Below are 26010 nucleotides of genomic sequence, written 5' to 3'. Positions count from 1 at the left end.
CAGCCCAGGCATTTGCCTGGTGTGAAAATGGGAAACCACAGAAAACCAAAACCATCTTCAGGGCTGCCGACAGCGGAATTCGAACCCACTATCTCCCGGATTCAAGCTCACAGCCGCACGGCCAACTTACCCGGTAATAAATAAATAAACAGTAGCTCAAAATTCATATATCCTGATGACCATTGGTAAAGTACCAGTTAGAGCATTATTGTAAAGTTATGGTTTCATCTGCTTGCATGGAAAAATGAGTGCTGGCAAAATGTAGATTCCAGGTGGACTAAAACAACTGCTGTAATGGTTTGTCCTCTTCCAGCAGATATAACCTTGTCTTTAATTGACACCACCTTGGGAAGTTCCTGTGGCACTGTAGAAATTTCCATTTCATCACAGTTAAATATTCTGTGAGCTGCAATTTTTTTTCTCTCTGTAGCATCTTAGGTTCTCAGAAAATTGTTGGCTGTACTCTGTTGAACGCAATGGCACTACCTAAACTATGTTGTTCGAGAGTATGGAGAGAAAGCCAATGTCTTTTGCAAAATCTAACAACCCATTGTTTTCCAGCAAGCTTTTTTTTTTTTTTTTTCCTTTATGAAATCTGTGATGAAGATTGTTCTTTTCGGCATAAGAAAAGAAACTTCCATCAGCTGTTATCTACTTAACCCATAAAACCTCAAGTCCAATTCTCTGCAGGGATTAGCAAGTTCTCACTCCATTCCATTTGTAAATATCTTTTAAGATTCCCAAGTGATGGAACAGAACTATGAAATCATGAAAAATTATATCAACAATAAGTTATTGCCACAAAATATTATCAGTCGACGATAAACATAAGAATCTTTACAAACAATTTTAGATTTATTTAATTTAAGTAATTAGCTTATTTATGAATACAATACTCACAACTTTAAGCAGTTTTTTCAGTGTACAATTGTTGATTCCCAATGGAATTGCCACTTGTCTCATGCTTTCACTATTTGCAATTCTCCACCTTGCTTCCTCCATTATTTCTGTTGTGAAAATCAATTTCCAGTCTGTTTTTTCTTTTATATCTAACCATAATTTCTGAACATTTATAAATAAATACAAATATAAATGTTTCTTTGAATTGCTGCAATATGGGAGGTAAGAGTATGTGCATACTCTTACCCTCCTTCCTTACTCGTACTCTTGGCTGCCTTGCAAATATTTCACAGAACCACTACTAGACGGAAGCACGTACTAACCAGGTGATTATTCCTAGCACGTTACCGCATGGAAACTCTTATCTTTTTGTTGTTGTATCTTATGGCTAGCCTGGATTCCAATTCATCAGCTTCTATCTTTCTTGCACAACGTAAAAGTTTATGAATGTTTCTTAAAATTTGATGGAACTCCTTGTTATATCAACAAGAGATGTTACGGGCCAATTTCAGAAACAGTGACTAGTTTTAAGCCTTTGACAGCATCTACTTAAATAGCATCTAAGTTAGGCTCAATGTTCCATTGCATAAATAATATTCAGCCGGTGTTTTTCTAGATGTCGTTGAAGTTTCAATGTTGGCTCGAAAATACAGTGCAACTCTTTGCTTGTCACAACCAGTGAAATTCTTCGGTGTGCACGCCAAACGTTAGTCAGCTGTCATCTTCCTACACATTACACAGATATGGCTAAACTTGAGTATGACTTACTTTCAGTGGAAATGAAATCTCATAATATTATCGAGAGTAAAGCAACATGCCATCATACGAGGAAATATAACTTTGATTGTAGTGTTGTTACGGTGAGTGTAATCTAAATAGCATTGGTGAAGCGAAGATGAAACTATAGTACTGTGTAATGGAATGAGTTCTATGGGCCATATACAGATGTACAGTAGCTTGCATTCTGGAGATCATAAGTTCGAAACCATTGGTGGCCCTGAAGATTGTTAACCATCATTGGTTAATTTCGCTAGCATGGGGGCTAGGTTTATGTCTCGTCTTAATCACAATTTCATCCACATCATGACGCGCAGGTCGCCTATGGGAGTCAAATTAAAAGACCTGAACCTGGCGAGCCAAACTTGTCCTTGGACTCTCCCGGCACTAAAAGCCATATGCCATTTCATTTTTTACTGGGGCTGTATAATGGCTACGACTCTTCCTTCCCAGTCCTTGCCTTTTCCTATCTGATATTTGCTGAACTCTTTTCTGAATTAGCATGACGTGTATCCACAAAATAATTCACACACACACACACACACACACAACCTACTTTGTAGTGTTACTACATGTATTATGTGTGTTTACTTGGCACACACACAACCTACTTTGCAGTGTTACTACTTGTATTATGTGTGCTTACTTGGCATTAAATATAATACAGTCGAACCTGCCCTAACGGACACCCTTATTCAGCGGACGCCTCCCTATATGGACAATTTTCCTCAGAACCGATTTTATTTTATATAAGACAAGTGTTAAATTGGCCTCATTTTAGCGGACACCTCGAACTCCGGACAGCGGACATCGTAATTTGTCCCGTCCGCTTGACTTAAGCGGACACTTCACACCTTAATTTAAGATTATTAAAATTTTATCAGTCAACCTATTCAATACAAATGATATTTGCAAAGTTAGGACTTACATCCTATTAAGCTAAGGTCTAAAGGGAGATGTTTCGCCCTTTAAAAGGGCATCATCAGCCTTTTTACACTCATGCTAAAGATAAAAATCAGGATCCTGATTGTCGATATGAGAAAAAAATATAAATGAGAATAAAAATTAGAATGAATATTATACAATATGTGCAATCATGAGTTCTTAAATGACAATTGACAATTAAAATATCATTTAAAATGTTTGCGAAGAAATGGGAGTTGGTACGATAATTACATCAGCAATCTTAAAATGATCTTATAAAACTGAACAAACTAGGCCTTAACCAAATAAATAATAAGAAAGTCTATGGCTAAAGTTGCCGTTTCAAGGTTCGTGAAATTCGGCTGGAAGCAACCTGATTTTAAATGTAGAGCGAATGGTTAATAAAATCCAATAGACCGGGCGAGTTGGTCGTGCGCGTAGAGGCGCGCGGCTGTGAGCTTGCATCCGGGAGATAGTAGGTTCGAATCCCACTATCGGCAGCCCTGAAGATGGCTTTCTGTGGTTTCCCATTTTCACACCAGGCAAATGCTGGGGCTGTACCTTAATTAAGGCCACGGCCGTTTCCTTCCAACTCCTGGGCCTTTCCCATCCCATCGTCGCCATAAGACCTATCTGTGTCGGTGCGACGTAAAGCCCCTAGCAAAAAAAAAACCAATAGCCACTCAAGACAACATAAAACCTCTCTCGTTGAAAAGTCGTAATGAAACTGTAGTATGGCACATGTAGATTATAAAGTTGTGTCCAATCAATCCATTAATCTCATATGTTACGAAGTGAGATTGCGGTCTCAGTATTTTTGTTGAAGGAACTATGAGAAGTTAACTAATAAGTGCTGCTGTACAGATTTTGTCAGCTCGTATACCGATGGTTAAATGGGAACATTCTTACGTATTGGCTGTAGTTTTGAATGTGGATTGACTATTGAAGAAATATAGTGCAGAATGTTCTCGGTTTTTTTGCGGTATGAACTATTTGCCTGTATGGTTCTGAGAGCATACAGGCAACTAGTTCATACCACAAAAAACTCCCATTTCTTCGCAAACATTTTAAATGATATTTTAATTGTCAATTGTCATTTAAGAACTCATGATTGCACATATTGTATAATATTCATTCTAATTTTTATTCTCATTTACATTTTTTTCTTATATCGACAATCAGGATCCTGATTTTTATCTTTAGCATGAGTGTAAAAAGGCTGATGATGCCCTTTTAAAGGGCAAAACATGTCCCTTTAGACCTTAGCTTAATAGGATGTAAGTCCTAACTTTGCAAATATCATTTGTATTGAATAGGTTGACTAATAAAATTTTAATAATCTTAAATTGATGTACATTTTCAATAGGACCAAATATGAAGTTTGTAACATGTAACTGCACACGTTGCCGGACAATTTATTACGCCGGACCACATGTCGTCCTTACTTTTAAAACCATTCTTCAGACATAAGGAAATACCTTTTGAATGTTTGCACTATTTCGCGAGCAAGGGGAGAGGAGGTACATCGGAATGCAGTTCTACCTAGTGGTGTACAGACCTATTCCGAGAATTCTAATTGCCCAGAAATGCTGCCAGAGACTGTTGACTCACAAGTTACCTAGGGATTTTCTTCCCTTCTTGCATCATTCTATTCATAACTCGGATTGTCGCTGATAAGGTCGAGCTCAGGTAGTCAATTTGAGAAGGAAAAGACAATACAGGCGCTAATTAGTGAGACAGAAATACCGTAGCATTTCAGTTGTCTGTTAAACATGAGTAACAATGGATTACTTTACAAAGCTGTAATGTTTGTAAATGATGTAAAATCACTTACAGTAACCCTCTATAAAATACTAACACAGAAATGACTTAGAATAATAAAAATAAAGATATGTATGCTTATATTTAAGGTGGATGTTCTTTGCCGTTAAAATGTCCGATTTTTACAAACTTGTTTCAACGGACACCTTTCGTAACGGACATTTTTCCTCGGAACCAACGGTGTCCGCAGAAGGGAGGTTCGACTGTAGAATAACAGAATATAAAAGAAGTTATTCTGATATGGATGTAGTCAATGTGACCTATTATTCTAGGGAAATTATCCAAATATATATATATTTGTTGACAGTTACCAAACTGTCCTTGTGTCAGGCTCAAGAAACAAGTTCCTTATATTATCTCTTGAAAAGCAAAATCATATTTTAAATTGTACCTCTCCATACATATTAAATGAATTGCTGTGATTTCGCAGCAGATGAGCCACAGGAGGTTGTCAGACTAACTTTTCTTCTCAGAATCGTCTTACCATGATAATACAAACTATATGTTTCATTGTACATAACCTCTGATAGTGATTCATTCCTAAAATTTGAGGTTTTAACAGTGTCCTTGGCAGTATTTAAACATGGCCTGTTTAACATAAACTTTAGACAGTGTCTAAGTGACAAATAATGTCTTCGCAATGCAGCTGCCATACTTGGACATTGTTTAACCGTAATCATCGTCTAAATACCATTTCTGCAATTGGCCGTATTTTATTGAGAGCAAATCTGTGCATTTACCTGCCAAGTGAAGAAGGATGCCTGGAGTTCCTCTGTGTACACTTCAGGCCCATCAACTGTTATCAACAATGACACCTTAGTACCTCACCACTCTCAGTACTGGTACTACCAACTGTCCAGAATTTACGCTGAATACTTTTGGATGATGCATACTCTTAACCACTTTACCGTAATTTTCGTCGTCTTCTTCTTCTTCTTCTTCTTCTTCTTCTTCTTCTTGAGATTCTTCAGAACTACTACTTTCTGTTTTCATTCTTGTATTACTTTGCTATGTTAGTTTTGAGATGTTCTACATAAATATTATAATAATTTTGAACTATCTCTTCTCTGAACGGCTGGTGAGTAATAGATATTGTTTCAAATCTTTGTTCTAAAAATTGCTGTAACATAGATAATAAATGAATTAAAAAATATTTAAATTCAGATCCACATTGAGTAAACATCCAAATTATATGAATTATAGTTAAAAGTACGTGACTAAACATTCATCGGATTTTCTGTGTAATGAGAGTAGTTGAGAATTGATCAGTTGGTGACTTTCAGTGATTTAGGTATGATTAAGGACTATATACAGTATTCTGTTGAAAAGTGAAAATAAGCACATCGTTGTATTAGGAAGGTGGTGTAAATAGTATTTTTAATGTGTGGAGGATATATTTAATTTTTTCTACATTATTCCAGTACCATCCTATTTTACAAGCAGTTGCTGAAGAAGTTTCCCAACCCTTATTATCTCTTCCAAGATTCCCTTCAAGTGAACTGGTAAGTAGGGCCTTGTTTCCCTATCCCCTATTCCTCTACATAACTGTACCTCGACCGTTATAACAGCATATAGTTGAAGTAACATTGAATGGTTTAAATACTAATTTATTAAAATAGTGATTTGATATATCTGATATATTATTCATACTTATTTTGTGGTAGCTGTTGAAAGGCATGTTTGACTTTTTTTTATTTATGAGTCTTGGATTATTTTGAAGTGTTTGTGAATTTTTGTTGCAAAAGTTGTTCGTTGTTCTTCCAACCATGAGAACTAAGTTATTGATAATGAGGTTATTGCTAGTAAATGGATAATTATCCAACCATTATGTTGCTTATAGGTTATTCTCTGATGTAACTGAGCAAAATTGTAGGGGTCTGACTAGTACTCGAGGATAGATCTTCCAGTTTCATTCTGACTTCTCTAAAGGCAGATTTACATTAGCCTAATATTTGGGGTAGCAGCTACTTTTCTAGAGACAGGAAGTAAAAATAGGTATCACTACTGGAAAATCTTGATAAGAAATAGAATAATAATAGAGTATGGCATGTGTTGAAAAATCTTGGTGGCAATTATATCACTGCTCCTTTGAACTTCAGCTCTGTTTCTGCCAACCAGAGTGGCATCACAGCTCTTACTCAATGGCAAAATCAAAAGGAAGAACATTATCCATGGTGAGATAACAGAGATTCATTTCCTTCAAAACCCATTCAGTCTTGAAGAATTAAAGGAAACCATTTCCAGCTTGAAGTCTAACAGAGCCACTGGTCTTGATGACGTCAGAGGTGAGCAGCTAAAGAACTTCAGTCCTAAAGCTCTTGAATGGCAGCTATCCTGCTTCAACACCTGTGTTAACACATTGAAAATCCCTAAACACTGGAGATGGGGCTCAAGAAACAAAAATGGGTCTTCATGTGAGCATGGCATAGATAAAAAATTTAGCAGCAATCCATAATGAAACCAGGGACGCAGCCCAATAATCAAAAGAATTTCTGGCCTATATCATTGCTTTGACATATCTTTAAGCTCCTGGAAGGAATGATTCTTAACAGAATCTCTGACAACGTTAATGAAAATATTATTTCCAAACCAGCCGGCTTTTAGATCTAGGAAAATCCTTCTGTGGTCAAATATTAAATCTATTTGAACATATAAAAGACTGTTGTGAAAAGGAAAGATTACTGGCCTTTCTCTTGTTGAATTAACTGCTGCCTATGATACAATTAACCATAAAAACTGCTGCAGAAGCTGTACCATATGATGGACTTCCTGTTGACATCTTTAATTGGCACCTTTTTCCAAAATCACAGATTCTATGTCGGTCTCCTTGGGAAAAACAGTAGGTGGAGCTTGCAGAAGAATGGACTCCTTTAAAGCAGTGCTGTAGCCCCTTTGCTATACAACATCTATTCAAGTGATCAACCCTTACCTGAAAAAACCAGGAAGTTTATTTGTGTGGATGATACAGCTATTATTGCCCAAGGAAAGAGCTTGTAAGAAGTGGAACAGAAGTTGACATTGGCTTTGGACAAATTGTCAAGCTACTGTGACAGCTTTCTGGTACAGAATCCCTCGAAGACCCATGTCTGCTCATTGTCTACGCAGCTGGGATTCACGGAGGAAACTGAATATCTGTTGGTGTGGTCAGCAACTAGAACACTACTTTAATCCAAAATATCTTGGGATTGCTTTGGATAGATCCCTTACATTCAGAAAACATTGCCTCAATACAAGAACTAAGATTAATACCATGAATTTGAATAACAGTGAAATGTAACAAATATGTATAATACCAAAACATTACATTACTATCACGTACTCGCAGGGCACATACCATACTAAACCACAAACACCAAACAGTTGAGATTCGGTTAGAGGATCAGCGATGACTGTATATTACTCTGTACTCTGCTTCTATGCATAGTATCATAATGGAGCGGCAATGGCTCTACAATGTGAAGTACAATATTTCATTGTCTCCAAAAAAGAGGACATTTCCACGTTATTTTTTTAATCTGCCCAGACACTTTTCTTTAACACTAAAGGAGGACATGTCCAGGAAAAAAAGGACATATGGTAACCCTAGTTACGTGAAAAGAAAGGGAATATGAAAACATACGTGAAGAATGCTGAGAACCCTGGTAGGAACTATGATGCTTTCAAACACAGAGAAATATTAATTATTTACACTAAAAGAAAAAAGGAGAAGTTACAATAAATTAAATGTGGGTAAAGTTAAATTAAATAATATGTAGGAATTTTACAAAAGTGAAAACATTGGTAAGTGCATGAAAGCATGGTTATGCCTTAATAACAGCATAATCACATTTAAAAAACAAAGGGAAACAAACGCCAGAAGGGCAGAAACATTTAAATATTCGAGAGAGGATACAAATAATTAAAGGTCATTCCAACTGAAAACAGGAAGTACTGAAATAAGGAAATATTACTAGAGGTTTTGTCATTCTTAAAAGTGTGTAACCACCTTTCCAATAGTTTACATAAATTGCCTTGTAGTTAAGATTGGCCAAGAAGGGGCTAGATAAAACAAATTAAAAGGACCCTAGGCCCAGCATATTCATGGAATGGGAGATTCTGTTATATCTGAGGGCTATTCCCATATTAACAGAGCAAGTATGGGCAGAAAATTTAAGTTTACATAAAAATAAAAGAAGAAAATTACTTGCTCTTAACTGTAACTTGCTACATACTTATGAACATAAAGCCTGGAAGTGAGAAGATACCTCGTGAAACAGACATTAAAGCAAGAAGGTAAGTTCACATAACTCACAAAATATTGTCACAAATTAATATTCAAATTACGTAAAAATACAATGATAGACTGAAAATTACTAATGGCAAGAAGTTATGGAATTAAAAGTTAAGACTGAAAGAGAAACATTCCCTTCAAACATATCTTGGCCAAGGCCCCACAGCAGGCCATACATCTGCTCCCAATCATGACTAATAAGATAGTGTAGCCACGCTTCAATGAACAATGAACAGCAAGCTAGGTGCTCAAGGCCAAATGAAACAGAGAGAATTGCCCCACAGCCAGTCAAAATTCAGGAATAAATGAGGCCATCATCGAAACCTAAGAAATTGTTATAACAATATATTGAACGCTTTATTCTCCGACAGTCTAGGTTATTTTTCGGTGCAGCAACAGTCACTACTAAAGCAAGTGGGAGAAAATAGTTCATATACAACTGTGCTCCCCGCAATTCATGACACGTTCACTGAAAACCAGACATGGGGGACTTGCAGAGTGGCACAGATCATGAGATATTTAAAAGAAAAGTCAATGCAAACCCCACATCTCAATCTGTCTCTTGTGAGTGATATCTTTTCTGTGTTATTACTTTTTCAAAATACAGAAAAATGGAGATGGCAACTTGCAGAGCCATGTAAAATTGAACCTAGATCCCATATAGTAAAGAGGAACATCTAAGTTAAATAATACGTATTTGCTAGATCTTTCTTTTGTTGCCACCATTTATGGATGATATTTTCGTTTAAAAATTTGCTGTTAGTTTGCATTATATGCCACTTGTATACTTCCCTATCCCATTATCTCTCTGCTGTGTGTGTTGCACTTACTTTAGTGGCATGTTGTAGTGTGATTTATTGTATTTAGGTCAAATAGTTGAATGTTAAACATAACTTTTACTCTTAAACTAACTACTAAGACATCTTTATTTAGAGAGAACATTCTTACATACTCTTTGATGCTGCAATCCTTGGCCTCCTAAGAAGTTTCAACCCACACTTAGTTGTTTATGCTTTGAGTCCTCCATCTTCCAACTCTCGTCTTAATAAGATCTTCCTCCAAAGCATCTACCACCTTACACGTTGTCTTCCTCTCAAACAGTATCAACCCGGTTTACCATTAAAAACTTTTTATATGACCCCACCATCTACTTGGGCTTAGTGTATTTTTAAATACAGTATAGTGTTTAAAACATTTGCTCATTTGCCTATTATATGTAATTTGCCCAAAAAATCATGTACTGTAAGTGTCTTCTGCTTCTGTCCTTTTAACAGCTTTTCCTTCTTTTCTGCTGTTATCAAGTGTTTAGATGTCTTCAAAAGTTCTTTTTGGTTTCACTAATGTTTTTTTAGATTATGAGATCTCATTATTTTAGTGCTTTTTAAATTGCAAAATAGCTCTGATTACTTGCTGATATATCAACATTTTCTTTTATTTCTGTGTATTAAGCCCCGCTGGATCAAGCCCTCACGTTCAGAAAACTCCTCTTATCAACTCATTGATGGGTATGAATACCTAAGCTCTTCTTTCAAATCATTGTCAGTTGTTATCTCTGAGTTCAGGCACTTGCAAGTTCGAACAGCATTCATATTCACCCATGTTTAGTCAAACAGCTCCTTGAGATTTGAATAGCCATCAGCTGATCCCGGTTGAGTCAAACGTTGCTTCCACTTACCGCCAGGCTGCTCCTCCATTGTCTTTTGTATCCAGCCTGCCTGCCTGCCTGTCTAGTTCTTGTTTTCTTCTTGCTCCAGTGGTATTAGGCTTTCTATTGTCTGGAATGTCCGGCTCCAGGGGTGAGTGGTTAACAGGTTGGCCTTCAGTCCATGAGGCCCTGCATTTGATTCTTGGCTAGGTCAAGGTATTTTAATATTAATCTTGGCTTTTTTGATGTCCCCAACATCCCTGTAACTCACAACACTATCCTTCACTACACCAATACACAAGTTTCTTATGCACAGCAGATGCCACCCACCCTTGTCAAAGAATATACACCTACTAACAGTTGGAGACAAAATGGTATGACATTACAGAAATGACATTCAGTCAGGAGAAACTCTTATAGACAAATGCTATCCACTACTAGTCACTGTGCAGAGAGGACAAAATAAACTTGACTCATATCCTAGGATTTTGCAAAGATCGTGAATCTTAGAGAAACTCTATATATCATAAAATTAGTGTTTTAATTGTTGACATCTTTTGACAAAAGTCTTAAATGTTAATGATAAGAGGATCCATAGCATATCACATGATGTCTGCACAGAATAAATAGTCATAGTCTAATGCTAGGATTATTATTCTGAAAGGTTGAGGCTCACCCAAAAATCTGGTAAACTAGTAATAAAGTAGGGAAAAACGTGGGGAAAAAACATGTATGCTTAGGAAAATGATTGATCCATGTTATAATTGAGAACAAACGTACATACTTAGCAGTACACTAAATCTCAAATACTTTTTGTGGTATTGTTATTAAATTTGGTTAGTCTATAAATTAAGAGAAGTTTTTGTATTTTTAAAATATAATTTGATGAAATTTCTTTTACAGATAGATACATTGGTAAATCCTCTGAAGAGCTCTATGCGCTCTGTGGGTCAGGCAGTAAGGACTATGCCTGACAATCTCTTGAGTACTGTTGATGGTGTTATGGATGGTATTAGTAAAGTCTTCCAGACTCGAACAATTCGACCATCTGGATTCTATGAGTCCATGAAAGTAGGAGCTTCTTTACACGTTGAGGTGAGAATTTAATTCTTGATTTTTTGCTGAATGCGTTAATCCGAGGGCTGGTTTTTTTTAAATTAAGGGACGTTTCTTTAGACTGATTCCAGAGAATAGTCCACCCAAGTAGGAAAAGTAAAGTTGAAAATAAAACTGAACAATCTGTTTTTATGATAGATAAAACATGAAATTTTATTAGATATGTATTCATTTATTCATGTCTTTCAGTTTTTAATTGTAATGGTTAATTGAACCTTTATGTGCAGTCTAAATTCATTTGATATTTTTCAATAGTTTTAGGAATTACTGTTTATTATGATGAAAAGGTATCAAAATTATTATGGTAAATGTTAATTCTAATGCTCTTTCTCTTCATAGTAAAGTACTTATTTAGGTTATTAACAGTTTATATAAGGTGTAATAAGGTGACTAATTTATTGCTGCAGGCCGTATAAACATGTGACGAAAAAGGTATAAAAGTTTCTGTGGACGAAAAATGCGTGGCTCAATTTGAATAAAATCTGGTATACAAAGCCAATACTGCACACCCTTTCGAGCTGCTATATCATTTGTTTAAAATTTCAAATGGATTTATACGAAGCTGATAGTAAAATACGTTGTGTATTTACGACATTCTTGCAAGCACATTCCCTGTCGCATGGAGCCTCATGTACAGCAGTGCATTATGTGGTGCAACACACTGCCCACAGGTTTCAATTTTGCATCACACTCACTTGTAAAGGACGTATTTCAACTAAGGTGATTAATAATGCAACTTACTCACAAGGAACGTTGTAAATGGTATCGTGATAAGAAAAATAATGAGAATTTTAAAAGAAAGGAAAGAGAAGGAGAAGGAAAATGTCACCTGCCTAGTTACGCGAACACCGCCAACAGGTACGAGAATCTGTGAAGAAACACGGAGCTCAGAAGAAACTTCAGGGCTTATCAACAGTTACTTCCTGTAGTACAAGTCCAACAACACAATGATCAACATCGATTAGAGCCGAGTACGCCAACGTCTGCATATAAATACAAACAAACATTGGGGAAAGCTGTAAAGCGTTTGGAGCAGGCTTTACCAGCGAGTCCGCGGAAGAAACGGGAAATTGTTTCTGGTGCAAGTCCTCTACCTCCGGCAAGCGCAGGAAGTCTTTGCTTCCAAATCAAGAAGTTCTTGAATTTCTCAATCTGGATCATATCAGTTGGCCATCTCCTCAAGCAGGAGGTTTCTTATCACCATAAAGTACAGTTCTGGAGAAAACTTAAAATAACAGAAACAATTCATGTGCGTCACAATGTAAGAAACATTGCAAGTATTATGTTTGTACCATAACTGAAAGTGATGGTGATGTTTATTTTGTAACCAATTATTGCAAGTGCAACGATGGAGCTAAACTGTTTTGTGAACCACTGACAAAAGACAAGTGCTTTTTAAATGAAAGTGAAATCGAAAGAAAATTACAGGTTCCTCATTTTATTCGTGGGAAATGGTATTTTGATGAGTCCACACCAGAAGCAGAATGAACAAAAATTTTTAAATTTTATTTTATATTTTTTCTGATGAAGCTTTCATTCTAACTGTAGACTATTTAAGCGTTGAATGTTTGGTTATTTTAAAATATTTTAGTTCATTTTAAATTCACTGTTATTAGTGTTAAATAAACGTGTGACAATTCATAAAAACACTTTACTTTATTAAGTATGCCACCTGTCAGTATGATTATTATTATTATTATTATTATTATTATTATTATTATTATTATTATTATTATTATTATTATTATTATTATTATTATATATTTTTTACAAGCGAATGGACCACTAAGGATCACGCTACAACTTCATTTCTTTCTCTTCGTGCGGAGTTTTCTCTGTGTCCAATATTCCTTCATGCGTTCGCTGGCCTGCTTCCGTTGTTCATCTGTCCAGGCTCTTCTGGTCTTCCTAGTTCTTCCTGCGGCTTGAACACCATCCAAATTCTTCAGTGTGTTCCTAAACGTGTTCCTTTCTAACAGCTGGTCTTCCAAGATGCTTAACCTTTCCATATCCTTCTTCGTTTCCTTAATCCATGCTGTAGTGGTCTTTTTTCTCCAGAAGTAATCAAATATCTGTTTGGTAAGTCTGTTTGTGTTCATTCTGTATAGGTGTCCAAGAAACGCCAGCCTCCTTTTCTTCATGGTCTCTGATATTCTTTCCACCTTCTGGTAAACTTCTTTGTTGCTCTGAAGTTTCCATCCGCTTTCAGTTTGGACAGCTCCCATAATTTTTCTGAGGATTCTTCTTTCCAGGACCTCTAGCTTCTCCAGCTTGTAGTTCATGGACAGGCATTCACTGGCATACAGGCATTCTGTTTTGACCACGGTGTTGTAATGTTTTAATTTGGATTTCCAAGATAAGCACTTCTTATTGTAGATGTTTTTTGTCAAGCCATATGCTCTCTCCATTTTTGAGATCCGATCTTCCACTGCAGCTTTTTCTAGTCCATTCTCCTGTATCGTCTCACCAAGGTACTTTAACTTCTTGACCCTTTCTATCCGTCCTATCTCTTTTTCCAGGAATTTTGATCCATCTTTGATGTTCATCATGAATTTGGTCTTTTCTGCTGAGATCCTCAGTCCTGTTTGGCTGGCGATTCTTTCCAAGAGGTTAATATGGATGGTTGCGACCTCTGGACTTTCTGATAGTATAGCAAAGTCGTCAGCAAAAGCCAAGCAGTTGACTTTAATCCCACCTTATTTTCTCCCTAGACAGATCAGGATTATCCCTTGATGTTCAAGTTCTGAGTTCCATATTCTCACTATCTTTTCTAAGACACAGTTGAATAGGAGTGGGGATAGTCCATCCCCTTGCCTCACGCCTGTCTTGATTTCAAATGATTGTGAGAGAGATGCCCAAAGAATTTTACCTTGGAGGTTGTGTCTGTTAGGCTCTCTTTGATTATATTTGCCAGTTTGGTTTTGACTCCAAATTCCCTAATGATCTTATCCAAAGTCTCTCTGTCCACCGAATCGAAGGCTTTTTTGAAGTCTATAAACGACACCACAATTTTCTTACCACTCAACAGTCTGTGGCGGAGTATTGACTTCAGGTTGAATATTTGTTCGATACAGGAGCGGCCTTTCCTAAACCCTGCTTGGTATTATCCTAGTTGTTGGTCCAGATTCGCTTCTATTCTATTCTTCTATTCTATTAAGAAGCAGTTTTGAGAGAATTTTATAGGCGATCGGGAGGAGGGACATGTTCCTATAGTTGTTGACATCCTGCTTGTCCCCTTTCTTATGCAGCAGATGGATAAGTGCTGTTTTCCATTCTTCTAGGATTGTCTCCTTCTCCCTATTTTATTATTATTATTATTGTTTCAGCCATCTATGGGCTGCGATTATGCAACTTCCATTGCTTTCTCAAGTTCTTTCTACCTTCCTCTTTCTCCAGTATTCCTTCATCCGGTGACTTGCTCGTGCTCGTTCTACCGAGAATACTCTATTCTTCCTCGTTTTCTCATCAGCTAGGTCCTTCACTTCCGCAACTCTCTGCCTGAAGATTTTTCTGTTTGTTATATCTTCTGCCCTGATCCCACATTTTTCTAAATCTCGGTGGACTTCTTTTACCCGTGAGACTTGTATTTTCCTGTTCTGGAAGGTGAGGATCCTGTGGTGAGTCTCTCTGATCCCATCCTTTTAATATGTCCATAGAACGTCAATCTCCTCTTTTTCACTGTGCTGGTACTGTTTTCAGATTGTTAGTATACGTTAAAAATTAAATAATTGAAAAAGAGGTTCAACCTATTCAATACATAAAAGAAAGGAATGTAGTGATTACATTCTTATTTAATAGTGATTAGAAATGGGACCAGTTTCGACCCTAGTCCAGGTCATCGTCAGCCGTTCAAAACATAAAAAACAAGAAAAACAATGCATATGAAAAAGAATAAGTGAACTCTGGATCGGTATAAGATGAAATATAAATTGATGATGGGGGTAGAAATTGTGAGTCACTTAAAATAAAACAGTACGTAATATTATGAAAGGTAGTACGGCACACGCAATGATAAGTAAAGTCTCTCAATGTTTATGAATAGTGGAGAACGGTCAAATGGGTCAGTTTTTACACTCTGTCAGGTACAAAGTCACAACACTATCGAACAACATATGAAGATCCATAAATATTTTGAAGTCGCAGACGAATAGATTTATAGAAGCAAACTGCCAGCTCTCGGTGATCAGCGCGGCACATCCAAGGTCATGCGCTGTGGTCTCGAACGCCAAAGTAGAATGGAGAATATCCTGAAGGTCCAGTATTTGCCTCGGTTGCGGGAAGTTAAGTACGTATATATAGAAATATACAACGCAATTCAGTATAATTGAATGAGTAATTGTGCTCCTGCTGAGTTCTTGGAAAACAGTTGACTTGAAAAAACAATTGTAAAGAGAAAAAAATGTAGTAAAAAGCGCAATATCGGAAAACAAATGAAAACATATATGCACAGTGCGCTATTTTTTAAATTGAAAAAATTTAGGTCATGATTGAAGTAGTCGAAGTTGGCGCAAGACAAGAGTTAAAATTTGAATGAGGAGAACCGAAATGAAGGTAGTGGGTGTTTTTTTTATTTTTTTTAATAGAAAAGGTAGAATAAATTAGTACCGGTAGAGGAAGAGTGATAGTGAAATAAGAGAAGAATAAAGGAAATTGAAGATAAATGGTGTTGAAGAAGGATAAGATAGGGAAATGAAAGAGGGGTAGTTTAGGGTGGGTTAGGAGGGTGGGTTATTGGAGGTAGAAAATGTGGGTGGGAACTTTGTAAGGCATGGAAAATAGAATTGGGGTTTTGGAATTTGGAATCTTATCCTTCTTCAACACCATTTATCTTCAATTTCCTTTATTCTTCTCTTATTTCACTATCACTCTTCCTCTACCGGTACTAATTTATTCTACCTTTTCTATTAAAAAAAAAAAAAAAACACCCACTACCTTCATTTCGGTTCTCCTCATTCAAATTTTAACTCTTGTCTTGCGCCAACTTCGACTACTTCAATCATGACCTAAATTTTTTCAATTTAAAAAATAGCGCACTGTGCATATATGTTTTCATTTGTTTTCCGATATTGCGCTTTTTACTACATTTTTTCTCTTTACAATTGTTTTTTCAAGTCAACTGTTTTCCAAGAACTCAGCAGGAGCACAATTACTCATTCAATTATACTGAATTGCGTTGTATATTTCTATATATACGTACTTAACATCCCGCAACCGAGGCAAATACTGGACCTTCAGGATATTCTCCATTCTACCAAATACAGTAGAGACAATACACGCCACTGAGCGAGATATCGAGGGACAGCTATTGGAGCTCACTCTAGCGGATAGACCTGAACATTACTGATTCTCTCATAAGAGCACGTGTATTTTTGTGTGAAGGTTTTGGTGTTATTTATGCGTTTTCAGTGAGTTGACATAATTAAATAGTAGAGCGTGTCATTCCTTGATATCTCCTCTCAACACGAGGGGAAAGGTATGTGCTGTGTTTGGCTGCTGTAATTACGAAATAGAGAAAAATGCGTGGTCGTTCTTCAGGTTCCCTCGTGACAAGAACATGTAAGTAATATTGTGTTTGCATATATATTCTTCCAGTGACAGAGATTTTTATAGTACTTCATAATCTTCTGACCTGCTCGACCCATGTTTTAACTGGCATAAAATGTAATACGCATATTTTATTGTATAGTGCAGCAGTTAACCTTCAATACCGATGTGTTGTAGGTGTGATCTGTGGGTTTTGAAATGTCACAGAAGTGATTTGGATAAGGTGTACGAGAAAGAAGGGACGTTACGCTTATATAAGAATTATAAAATCTGTTCAGATCATTTCCAGGCCAGCGACTTTAAAAATCCTCGACTATACAGCCAAGGATATGTTACATTTTTACTCTAATTGTACGTAAATATTCCTCAAAGCATCACTATCGACAACATTTTCACACTTTTCTTTCTTTAATCCCTCTTCTCAGATTAAAGCCGGAATTTTATAGATTTTCTTTCTGTTAGTAGGCTTCATGTTAAGAGGAAAATTGTCCATCTTTTAAATGTTAATTCATTGCATCATGTGTGTAAGTAATGTGCCGATATTTTTATTGACAAGTGTCTTAATGTGATCATACAATGTTTTTTAAATGAGAAAAAAGACAAATCCAACCGTAAAAGTTCAGGCAGGAATACTAAAGCTAAAAAAGTAATGCCTAAATGAAAGATCAAGCCATTTCACAGCAGCCCATTTCATATCTTGTTTATGTGTCTAATTTCAGTCTTTGAATAATAACCTTTTTAAATAATACTTCATTCATTCATCCAGAATTGCTTTAGCAATTTGGAAGTTAATATCTCAATACCACTTTCTTTCTAGACATAATTTATTTATCCATTTCCGTATATACATTTCCATTGATATTTGAATTTAGCGCGATTTGTTCAGGTCAAGTCACTAGGAGCGCCACCGTCGAATTGTCTCCCATTTTAGCAAGGCGAAAACCGTAAGTGCCGCGTATTGTCTCTACTGTATTTGATTCTACTTTGGCGTTCGAGACCACAGCGCATGACCTTGGATGTGCCGCGCTGATCACCGAGAGCTGGCAGTTTGCTTCTATAAATCTATTCGTCTGCGACTTCAAAATATTTATGGATCTTCATATGTTGTTCGATAGTGTTGTGACTTTGTACCTGACAGAGTGTAAAAACTGACCCATTTGACCGTTCTCCACTATTCATAAACATTGAGAGACTTTACTTATCATTGCGTGTGCCGTACTACCTTTCATAATATTACGTACTGTTTTATTTTAAGTGACTCACAATTTCTACCCCCATCATCAATTTATATTTCATCTTATACCGATCCAGAGTTCACTTATTCTTTTTCATATGCATTGTTTTTGTTGTTTTTTATGTTTTGAACGGCTGACGATGACCTGGACTAGGGTCGAAACCGGTCCCATTTCTAATCACTATTAAATAAGAATGTAATCACTACATTCCTTTCTTTTATGTATTGAATAGGTTGAACCTCTTTTTCAATTATTTAATTTTTAATGTTAATACTTTCAATACGGAACAATTAAATTTTTATCTTTAAATGCACAAGCTAACCAAGCTAAACAAAAAGCCTTCTCTTACATGGGACTTAAGATCAGAATCGCTAAATTAGGAAAAGACATCGACTTCCTGAAACAATGCATATCCTACAATCTTACCCCCAAATTTCTTCAAAGTTGTACCAGAAAATACATTTCTTCTCCTCACATGTTAAAAACCCAAAGAATAACCAACAAAATTTGGTTAAAAAACAAAATCAGTTTCTTATACAAGAAAAAATCATTTTCAAACAACAGATTATACGAAACACATCTAGAAATTGCTAATCTTCTCCCGAGTGTACAATGGAACCTCTTCCTAACTCAAGTAGACAATAAATTATTTCATGTACTGTCAATTAAACAACAAACCCTAGAGAAAAAACTCAAAATTCTTAAGAACAACTCTTCTTCACATAAATTTCAGTTTAAGAACCTCAACACACCCTCCAAAACTATTGAACAATTCCATCCTCCCACTGTAAATCTATCTAAAACAACTCTGAGTGATGTTGAAAACTCAATTCTTTCGAAGGGCCTCAAACACAATTGGCCTAATCTCAACACTTTCAATGCAGCCACCAATTTAATTATTGAATCTGAAATAGCCATTAACAAAATGCCAATAGATGAACAAGATGAAATCAGATATGAAGTAAAAAGAAAACTCTAAAAAATCTTCATTAACAATAACAAAAGCATATCTCTTAATAATAGTAATAATAATAATAATAATAATAATAATAATAATAATAATAATAATAATAATAATTTAATTAATGATAATAAAATCATTTCAGATCTTAAAAAAAATCAATGACAATAATCTCATTATCACCAAATCTGATAAAGGCAATACTACTGTCATAATGAAAAAAACTTACTACTTAGATAAAACCAATTTTTTCTCAGTGACCCTTCTTTTTCTATAGTAAAAAAAGACCCAACCACAAAAATTTAACGCCTACTCAAACATACTTTAAAAAACGCTTCCTTTCTCCTCACAGATCAAGAAAAAACTAAATTAATAAACATGAACCCAGGACTACCCACTGCCAAAGCCCTCCCTAAAATTCACAAAACTAACATTCCCATCCGTCCTATTATCAATTACAGACCCAGTCCCCTATACAACACTTCTAAATTCATCCAAGCATTTTTACTAAAAAATTATCGATTTTTATCCAACAAATCTATCAAAAACACTTCTGATCTAATCAACAAATTAAAGAATTTTGAAATCCAACCAAATTTCTCTCTCCATTCTTTTGACATTGTAAACATGTACCCTAGTATTCCAATTTCAAAATTATTCCCCATTATAAACAACAACCTAAACAAATTCAGTAACCTAAGTAAACTTGAAATTCAAGACTTCATGTCTATTTTAAAATTAGTTCTCAACAATAATTATTTTACCTTTGACAACACCATTTATCAACAAGATGGCTTGGCTATGGGCTCACCAGCCTCTGGCATTCTTGCTGAAATTTACCTCGACTTCTTAGAAAACACAAAAATTAATAATAATAATAATTTCTCCAACATCCTCTTTTGGGCCAGATATGTCGACGACACATTAGTAATCTTAAATGAAGAATCAACCAACGCAGCCTCTACGCTTCTTCATCTCAACAACTTAGACTCTAACATTAAATTCACCCTCAAATCAGAACACAACCAAACTCTTAATTTTCTAGACCTAACTATCACTAGACATCCTTCTTCTTTATCTTACAAAATTTTCAGAAAACCAACCCAAACAGCAACCACAATACGACAAGATTCTTCACACCCTCAAGCTCATAAACGTGCTACTTATAACAGCTTAATTTTTCGTGCCTTCAACACCCCTATGTCCAAAAAAGATTTAAATAACGAATTAAACACCATCCGCAACATCGCTAAATTCAATGGCTTTAACAACTCCTTCATAAACCGCACCATCAACAAATTCAAACACCGTCCAAAAACCACTTTATGTAAAGACACAATAAAACCAACTGCTTTTTCCACTTTCACTTTCACTCAGGATGCTTATAAAATAACTAATATTTTTAAAAAACATAACATGAAAATTTCTTTTAGAACTAACAATAGAAATCTTGATATCTTACACAACTCTAAATCTCTAAATAAATCTAATGCTTTTTCTAAATCTGGTGTATACAGATTCAAATGCAACAACTGTAATTCCTCCTACGTCGGACAAACTGGCCGCAACTTCAATATCAGGTACTCTGAACATGTCAACGTCATTAAATACAACAGATTCTCTGCCATAGGACAGCACATACAAGACTCAAAGCATAGTTTCACCAGTATTGAAAATGACATGAAAATACTTAAGATCATTAACAAAGGCCCCCTCTTAAACATAACTGAAAATTGCTTTATCCACCTTGACCAGTACTTCAACCCTAATTTCAATTTAAACAACATTTCTGAAAAACCCAACATCCTTTTCGACTTCCTAATTCTTCTTCTCAAAAATTCCAAATTCCAAAACCCCAATTCTATTTTCCATGCCTTACAAAGTTCCCACCCACATTTTCTACCTCCAATAACCCACCCTCCTAACCCACCCTAAACTACCCCTCTTTCATTTCCCTATCTTATCCTTCTTCAACACCATTTATCTTCAATTTCCTTTATTCTTCTCTTATTTCACTATCACTCTTCCTCTACCGGTACTAATTTATTCTACCTTTTCTATTTAAAAAAAAAAAAAAAACACCCACTACCTTCATTTCGGTTCTCCTCATTCAAATTTTAACTCTTGTCTTGCGCCAACTTCGACTACTTCAATCATGACCTAAATTTTTTCAATTTAAAAAATAGCGCACTGTGCATATATGTTTTCATTTGTTTTCCGATATTGCGCTTTTTACTACATTTTTTTCTCTTTACAATTGTTTTTTCAAGTCAACTGTTTTCCAAGAACTCAGCAGGAGCACAATTACTCATTCAATTATACTGAATTGCATTGTATATTTCTATATATATGTACTTAACTTCCCGCAACCGAGGCAAATACTGGACCTTCAGGATATTCTCCATTCTACTTTGGCGTTCGAGACCACAGCGCATGACCTTGGATGTGCCGCGCTGATCACCGAGAGCTGGCAGTTTGCTTCTATAAATCTATTCGTCTGCGACTTCAAAATATTTATGGATCTTCATATGTTGTTCGATAGTGTTGTGACTTTGTACCTGACAGAGTGTAAAAACTGACCCATTTGACCGTTCTCCACTATTCATAAACATTGAGAGACTTTACTTATCATTGCGTGTGCCGTACTACCTTTCATAATATTACGTACTGTTTTATTTTAAGTGACTCACAATTTCTACCCCCATCATCAATTTATATTTCATCTTATACCGATCCAGAGTTCACTTATTCTTTTTCATATGCATTGTTTTTGTTGTTTTTTATGTTTTGAACGGCTGACGATGACCTGGACTAGGGTCGAAACCGGTCCCATTTCTAATCACTATTAAATAAGAATGTAATCACTACATTCCTTTCTTTTATGTATTGAATAGGTTGAACCTCTTTTTCAATTATTTAATTTTTAACGTTAATACTTTCAATACGGAACAATTAAATTTTTATCTTTAAATAGATTGTTAGTATAGTTCTTGGTTTGATCTCGTGCGAAACGTAAACTCGTCTGATGATTTTCTGGGCCCAAGAATCTTCCTAAGGAACCTCCTTTCTGTCTTTTCCAAATCTGAGAGTCCCTTCGTGGCTATTGTCTCAGCTGCATATAAACATTCAGGTTTGACTATCGTGCTGTAGTGCTTGAATTTGGCCTGGTAAGAGAGTGACTTAGATTTGTAAGTGTTCTGACATAATCTAAATGCAGTTTCCATCTTTCTTGCACATTCTTGAATTGCTGCTTTCTCATTCATGTTGGGAGTCAAAATCTCTCCTAGGTATTTGAATTTTTTAGCTCTCTTGATATCACCGTACTTCGTCCTCATTGTCCAGGTAGGGTCGGTGGTATTTATGTTCATGTTCTCCGTCTTCTCAAAAGATATTTGCAGTCCTGTTTTGTCTGCTATTTCTTTGAAGACTTCAATCTGCTTAGTTGCAATTTGCAAATTCTCTGCAAAAAAGACTATATAATCTGCAATTCAAATTTAAGCCCAGTTCTCTTGTGACCTAATCTAATGCCATTTGGATAGTTGAACTTGCTCATTTCTTTTTGCCTTTCCCTGATAACTTTCTCTAAAACACAGTTGAACAAAATTGGAGGGAGGTCATCTCCTTGTCTCAAACCTGTTTTGATTTCAAAGGGCTCTGACAGTTCTGACCTGCGATTGTGTGTTTCTTAGTGTTTGATGAATCAGGGTTGTTGTCTTATTGTCTATTCCAAATTCCTTTAGCACTTTCATTAGTGTGTCCCAGTCTATGGAGCCGTATGCTTTTTTGAAATCCACGAATATCATTATCACTTTCTTATCTGCTGCTAATGTCTTAGTTTTGATTAAGGTCTTGATGGTAAAAATCTGTTCTGCACATGACCACCCCTTTCGAAAGCCAGCTTGATATTCTCCTAATTGTTCATCTATATGTCCTTCTATCCTACGCTTGAGTGCTACAGAAAGTATCTTGTAGGTTACTGGCAAAAGTGATATCCCTTTATAGTTATTGACATTCGTTTTGTCTCCTTTCTTGTGCAGGGGGTGAATGATAGCCTCCCTCCATTCTTCTGGGAATCTCTCCTGTGGACCAGATCTGTTGAAAGAGTGTTTCAAGTTGTTCCAGGAAGTGATCCTCTGCATATTTCAGAAGTTCAGCAACAATTGAGTCCTTGCCAGGTGCTTTTGTTATTTTTCAAGCTCTCGATGATTTCCTTTATTTTGTTCTTATCTGGCGAGGTTGATTCATGCAGTGTGCTTTCTGGTTTCTGGAATGTCCATTTTTCTTAGGGTGGATCACAGTTGAGCAGTTCTTTGAAACATTTAGCCAAGTGTTCACAGTTCTGTTTGTTGCTCATAATCAGCTTACCTTGATCATTTTTGAAACAAATGTTGAGTGACAAGTAACCTCGAAGTTTTGTCTTAAACGTCTGATAGAAGTTCCTGGTGTTGTTTTTCTTGAAATTCTCTTCTCTCTCTCTCAGCTAGTCTCTTTCAAACCTTCTTTTGGCATTCTTGAACACCTTTGCAGTCCTTTTCCTTTGGATCTTAAATTCTTCGAAGTTCTGTTTGTTGGAGTTCCACTTGTTCCAAACTTCTGATCGTCTTTGTAGTGCATCTTCACACTCATCATTCCACCATGGATGTGTCTTCTTCTTAGCAAGAAAAATTGTTTTTTTTCGCTGCTTCCTGAATATTATTATTATTATTATTATTATTATTATTATTATTATTATTATTATTATTATTATTATTATTATTATTATTATTATTATTATTATTATTATTGTAGTAGTAGTAGTAGTAGTAGTAGTAGTAGTAGTATATCCAAAGGAGTTTGGAACCCTATTTTACATAGTATACTAGGGTTATAGTTAAAATACATATTCAGTTTTACAATGAAAAATAATTCATGTATCTAATCGGCAGAAAATGAAGTGGATGAAGTGAAAAAAAATATTTGTAACAGCATGGCTTCTTAACCAAATGATACAGGGGTTTTGATAATGCATTGTTGCAATAATTCAAATGAGAGTTCAAGTCATGCCTTCTTCTTTCAAATGCAGCATTCATAGGACTCCAACGTGTTGAGTTCTTTCTGATACTTCACTACTATTTCTTCGCTGACTTTGAGTTCTTCAATTCTGTACTTCTGTATTCTGAGGGGTTTCTTTCTATGGTTACAAGGTGTGAGCTTCACTTTTATCCTTGTTAGATATTGGTCGGATTCAATATCACCTTTCTGCACTCTGACATTCATTATTTCCTTTGGGCTGGTGGTCGCCACATGGCCAATTTGGAATTCTCCTAACATGGAGTTAGGTGATCGCCATGTCATCATCCGCTTGGGAACTCTCTTGAATTGAGCGGACATTATTTTCATGCCAAATGATTCACAAACATCTATCAGTCTTTCACCATTTCTGTTTGTCCTTTTGTGAGCCGTGTATGATCCAACAATGTTTCGAAATTTCCTCTCTTTTCCAGTCTGAGCATTAAAATCTTCCATCAAGATCTTGATATGTTTTTCTGTGGTTCTGAACAGTTCTCTTCAAGTTGTGACCAAAATTCTTCTACTTTCTCTGGATTCTTTTTGTTATCTTCATTAATTGGAGCATGAGCATTGAAGATGGAGTACAATTTGTTTCCACATTTGAGAGTTAGTACAGACAGTCTGGGAGATGGAGATCTGAAGTCTACTATAGATTCTGTTGTAAGAGTTATGAATAAAGAAGACTGTCCCAGGTATTAACACTGGATTCTTGGTTTTCTCTGACTTCTTAACTTTGATAGCTGGCCGTCCTTTCAGTATTCTGTAGTTTCCAATAGCCGACACTTTATCTGAAATAAATCTTGTTTCTTGGACCGCTAGAACTTTTATCTTATATTCATTGAGTACTTTGATCAGTTCCTTTTGTTTACCAACTTTCAAAAGGATGTTCACATTGAGTGTGCCAAAGAAATGCTTCTCTTTCATTCTGAGTTTGCGGGGTGATGGATCCTCCGACTGATCCAAACATGATGGTGTAGGGCTCCCAGAATTCTTGGCCCTACTTGTACCAGAACTCTGGCCTCGGATTAAACCGGCTGGGGTACTAGATTCCGTACGTTTTGTCATCATGTTAGTTGTGTGGTTTCAGGTTTGGGGGATAGGGTAGAACCCCATCCAAAGGCAGAACCAAGTTGGTGAGACCTGGAGTTAAAGAACAGCAGTACCTAACATGGAAGCCACCTGATTCGGGAACGGTCGCGCCTGGGTTTTAAGTCGCTTTTCTTTTCGGGGTGTGCTCCCTTAGGTTCTTCCGCTCTCTGTGCCATTGGGAAATAGATAGATTCCTCTTCTGCTGCTGAGACTGTTGACCAGTTTCGCCTAGTAACCCTAGGTAGGGGCCCTATAACAGGGTGCTACCATCCGGAGCCAGATGGACCCTGGTTTTTCTTACAAGGTTGATACTCGTTCCGCTCCTCCTTCCTCATTACTTGCAAAATGAGGCCCCGGGCTTGCGAACGGCAATGGCTGAGTAGTTGTTGTTGTTGTTTTTTGTTTTTTTATACATCGTTATGCACTACTCAGGAGCACGGTTGAACTTGCTTAGCTGATGTGTTGGCCTTCTTTTCCTCCCAAAATCTATTTATCCTCTCGCTGAGCTTCTTCCTTCGTTCTTCTCTCCAAGTTATAGTAGCTCTGGTGTTGTGTTTATCTTCAAAGTGGTGATTGTCGATTTTGGTTCTGAATTTACATCCGTCCTGTACAATGTCTTCTGAGATGTTGATTTCCTGGAGATCTGTTTCAATTTCATGAAGCCAGCTGTTCTTGGTTT

At 36.2% G+C, this 26010-nt stretch overlaps 1 protein-coding gene across 1 annotated transcript in view; it reads left to right on the top strand.

The window, feature by feature from the left end:
• Positions 1 to 26010, top strand: part of LOC136876456 (sorting nexin-13) — a 219354-nt gene that overhangs the window by 170059 nt on the left and 23285 nt on the right. The window contains exon 16 of the mRNA XM_067150440.2: positions 11241 to 11432. Coding sequence (XP_067006541.2) covers positions 11241 to 11432 — 192 coding nt within the window. The remainder of the gene's footprint in view (positions 1 to 11240; positions 11433 to 26010) is intronic.

Source organism: Anabrus simplex, chromosome 6, assembly GCF_040414725.1.
Source record: "Anabrus simplex isolate iqAnaSimp1 chromosome 6, ASM4041472v1, whole genome shotgun sequence".
Lineage (NCBI taxonomy): Eukaryota > Metazoa > Arthropoda > Insecta > Orthoptera > Tettigoniidae > Anabrus > Anabrus simplex.
Note: the sequence above shows the minus strand (reverse complement) of the source record. Positions and strands in the feature narration are given on the sequence as shown.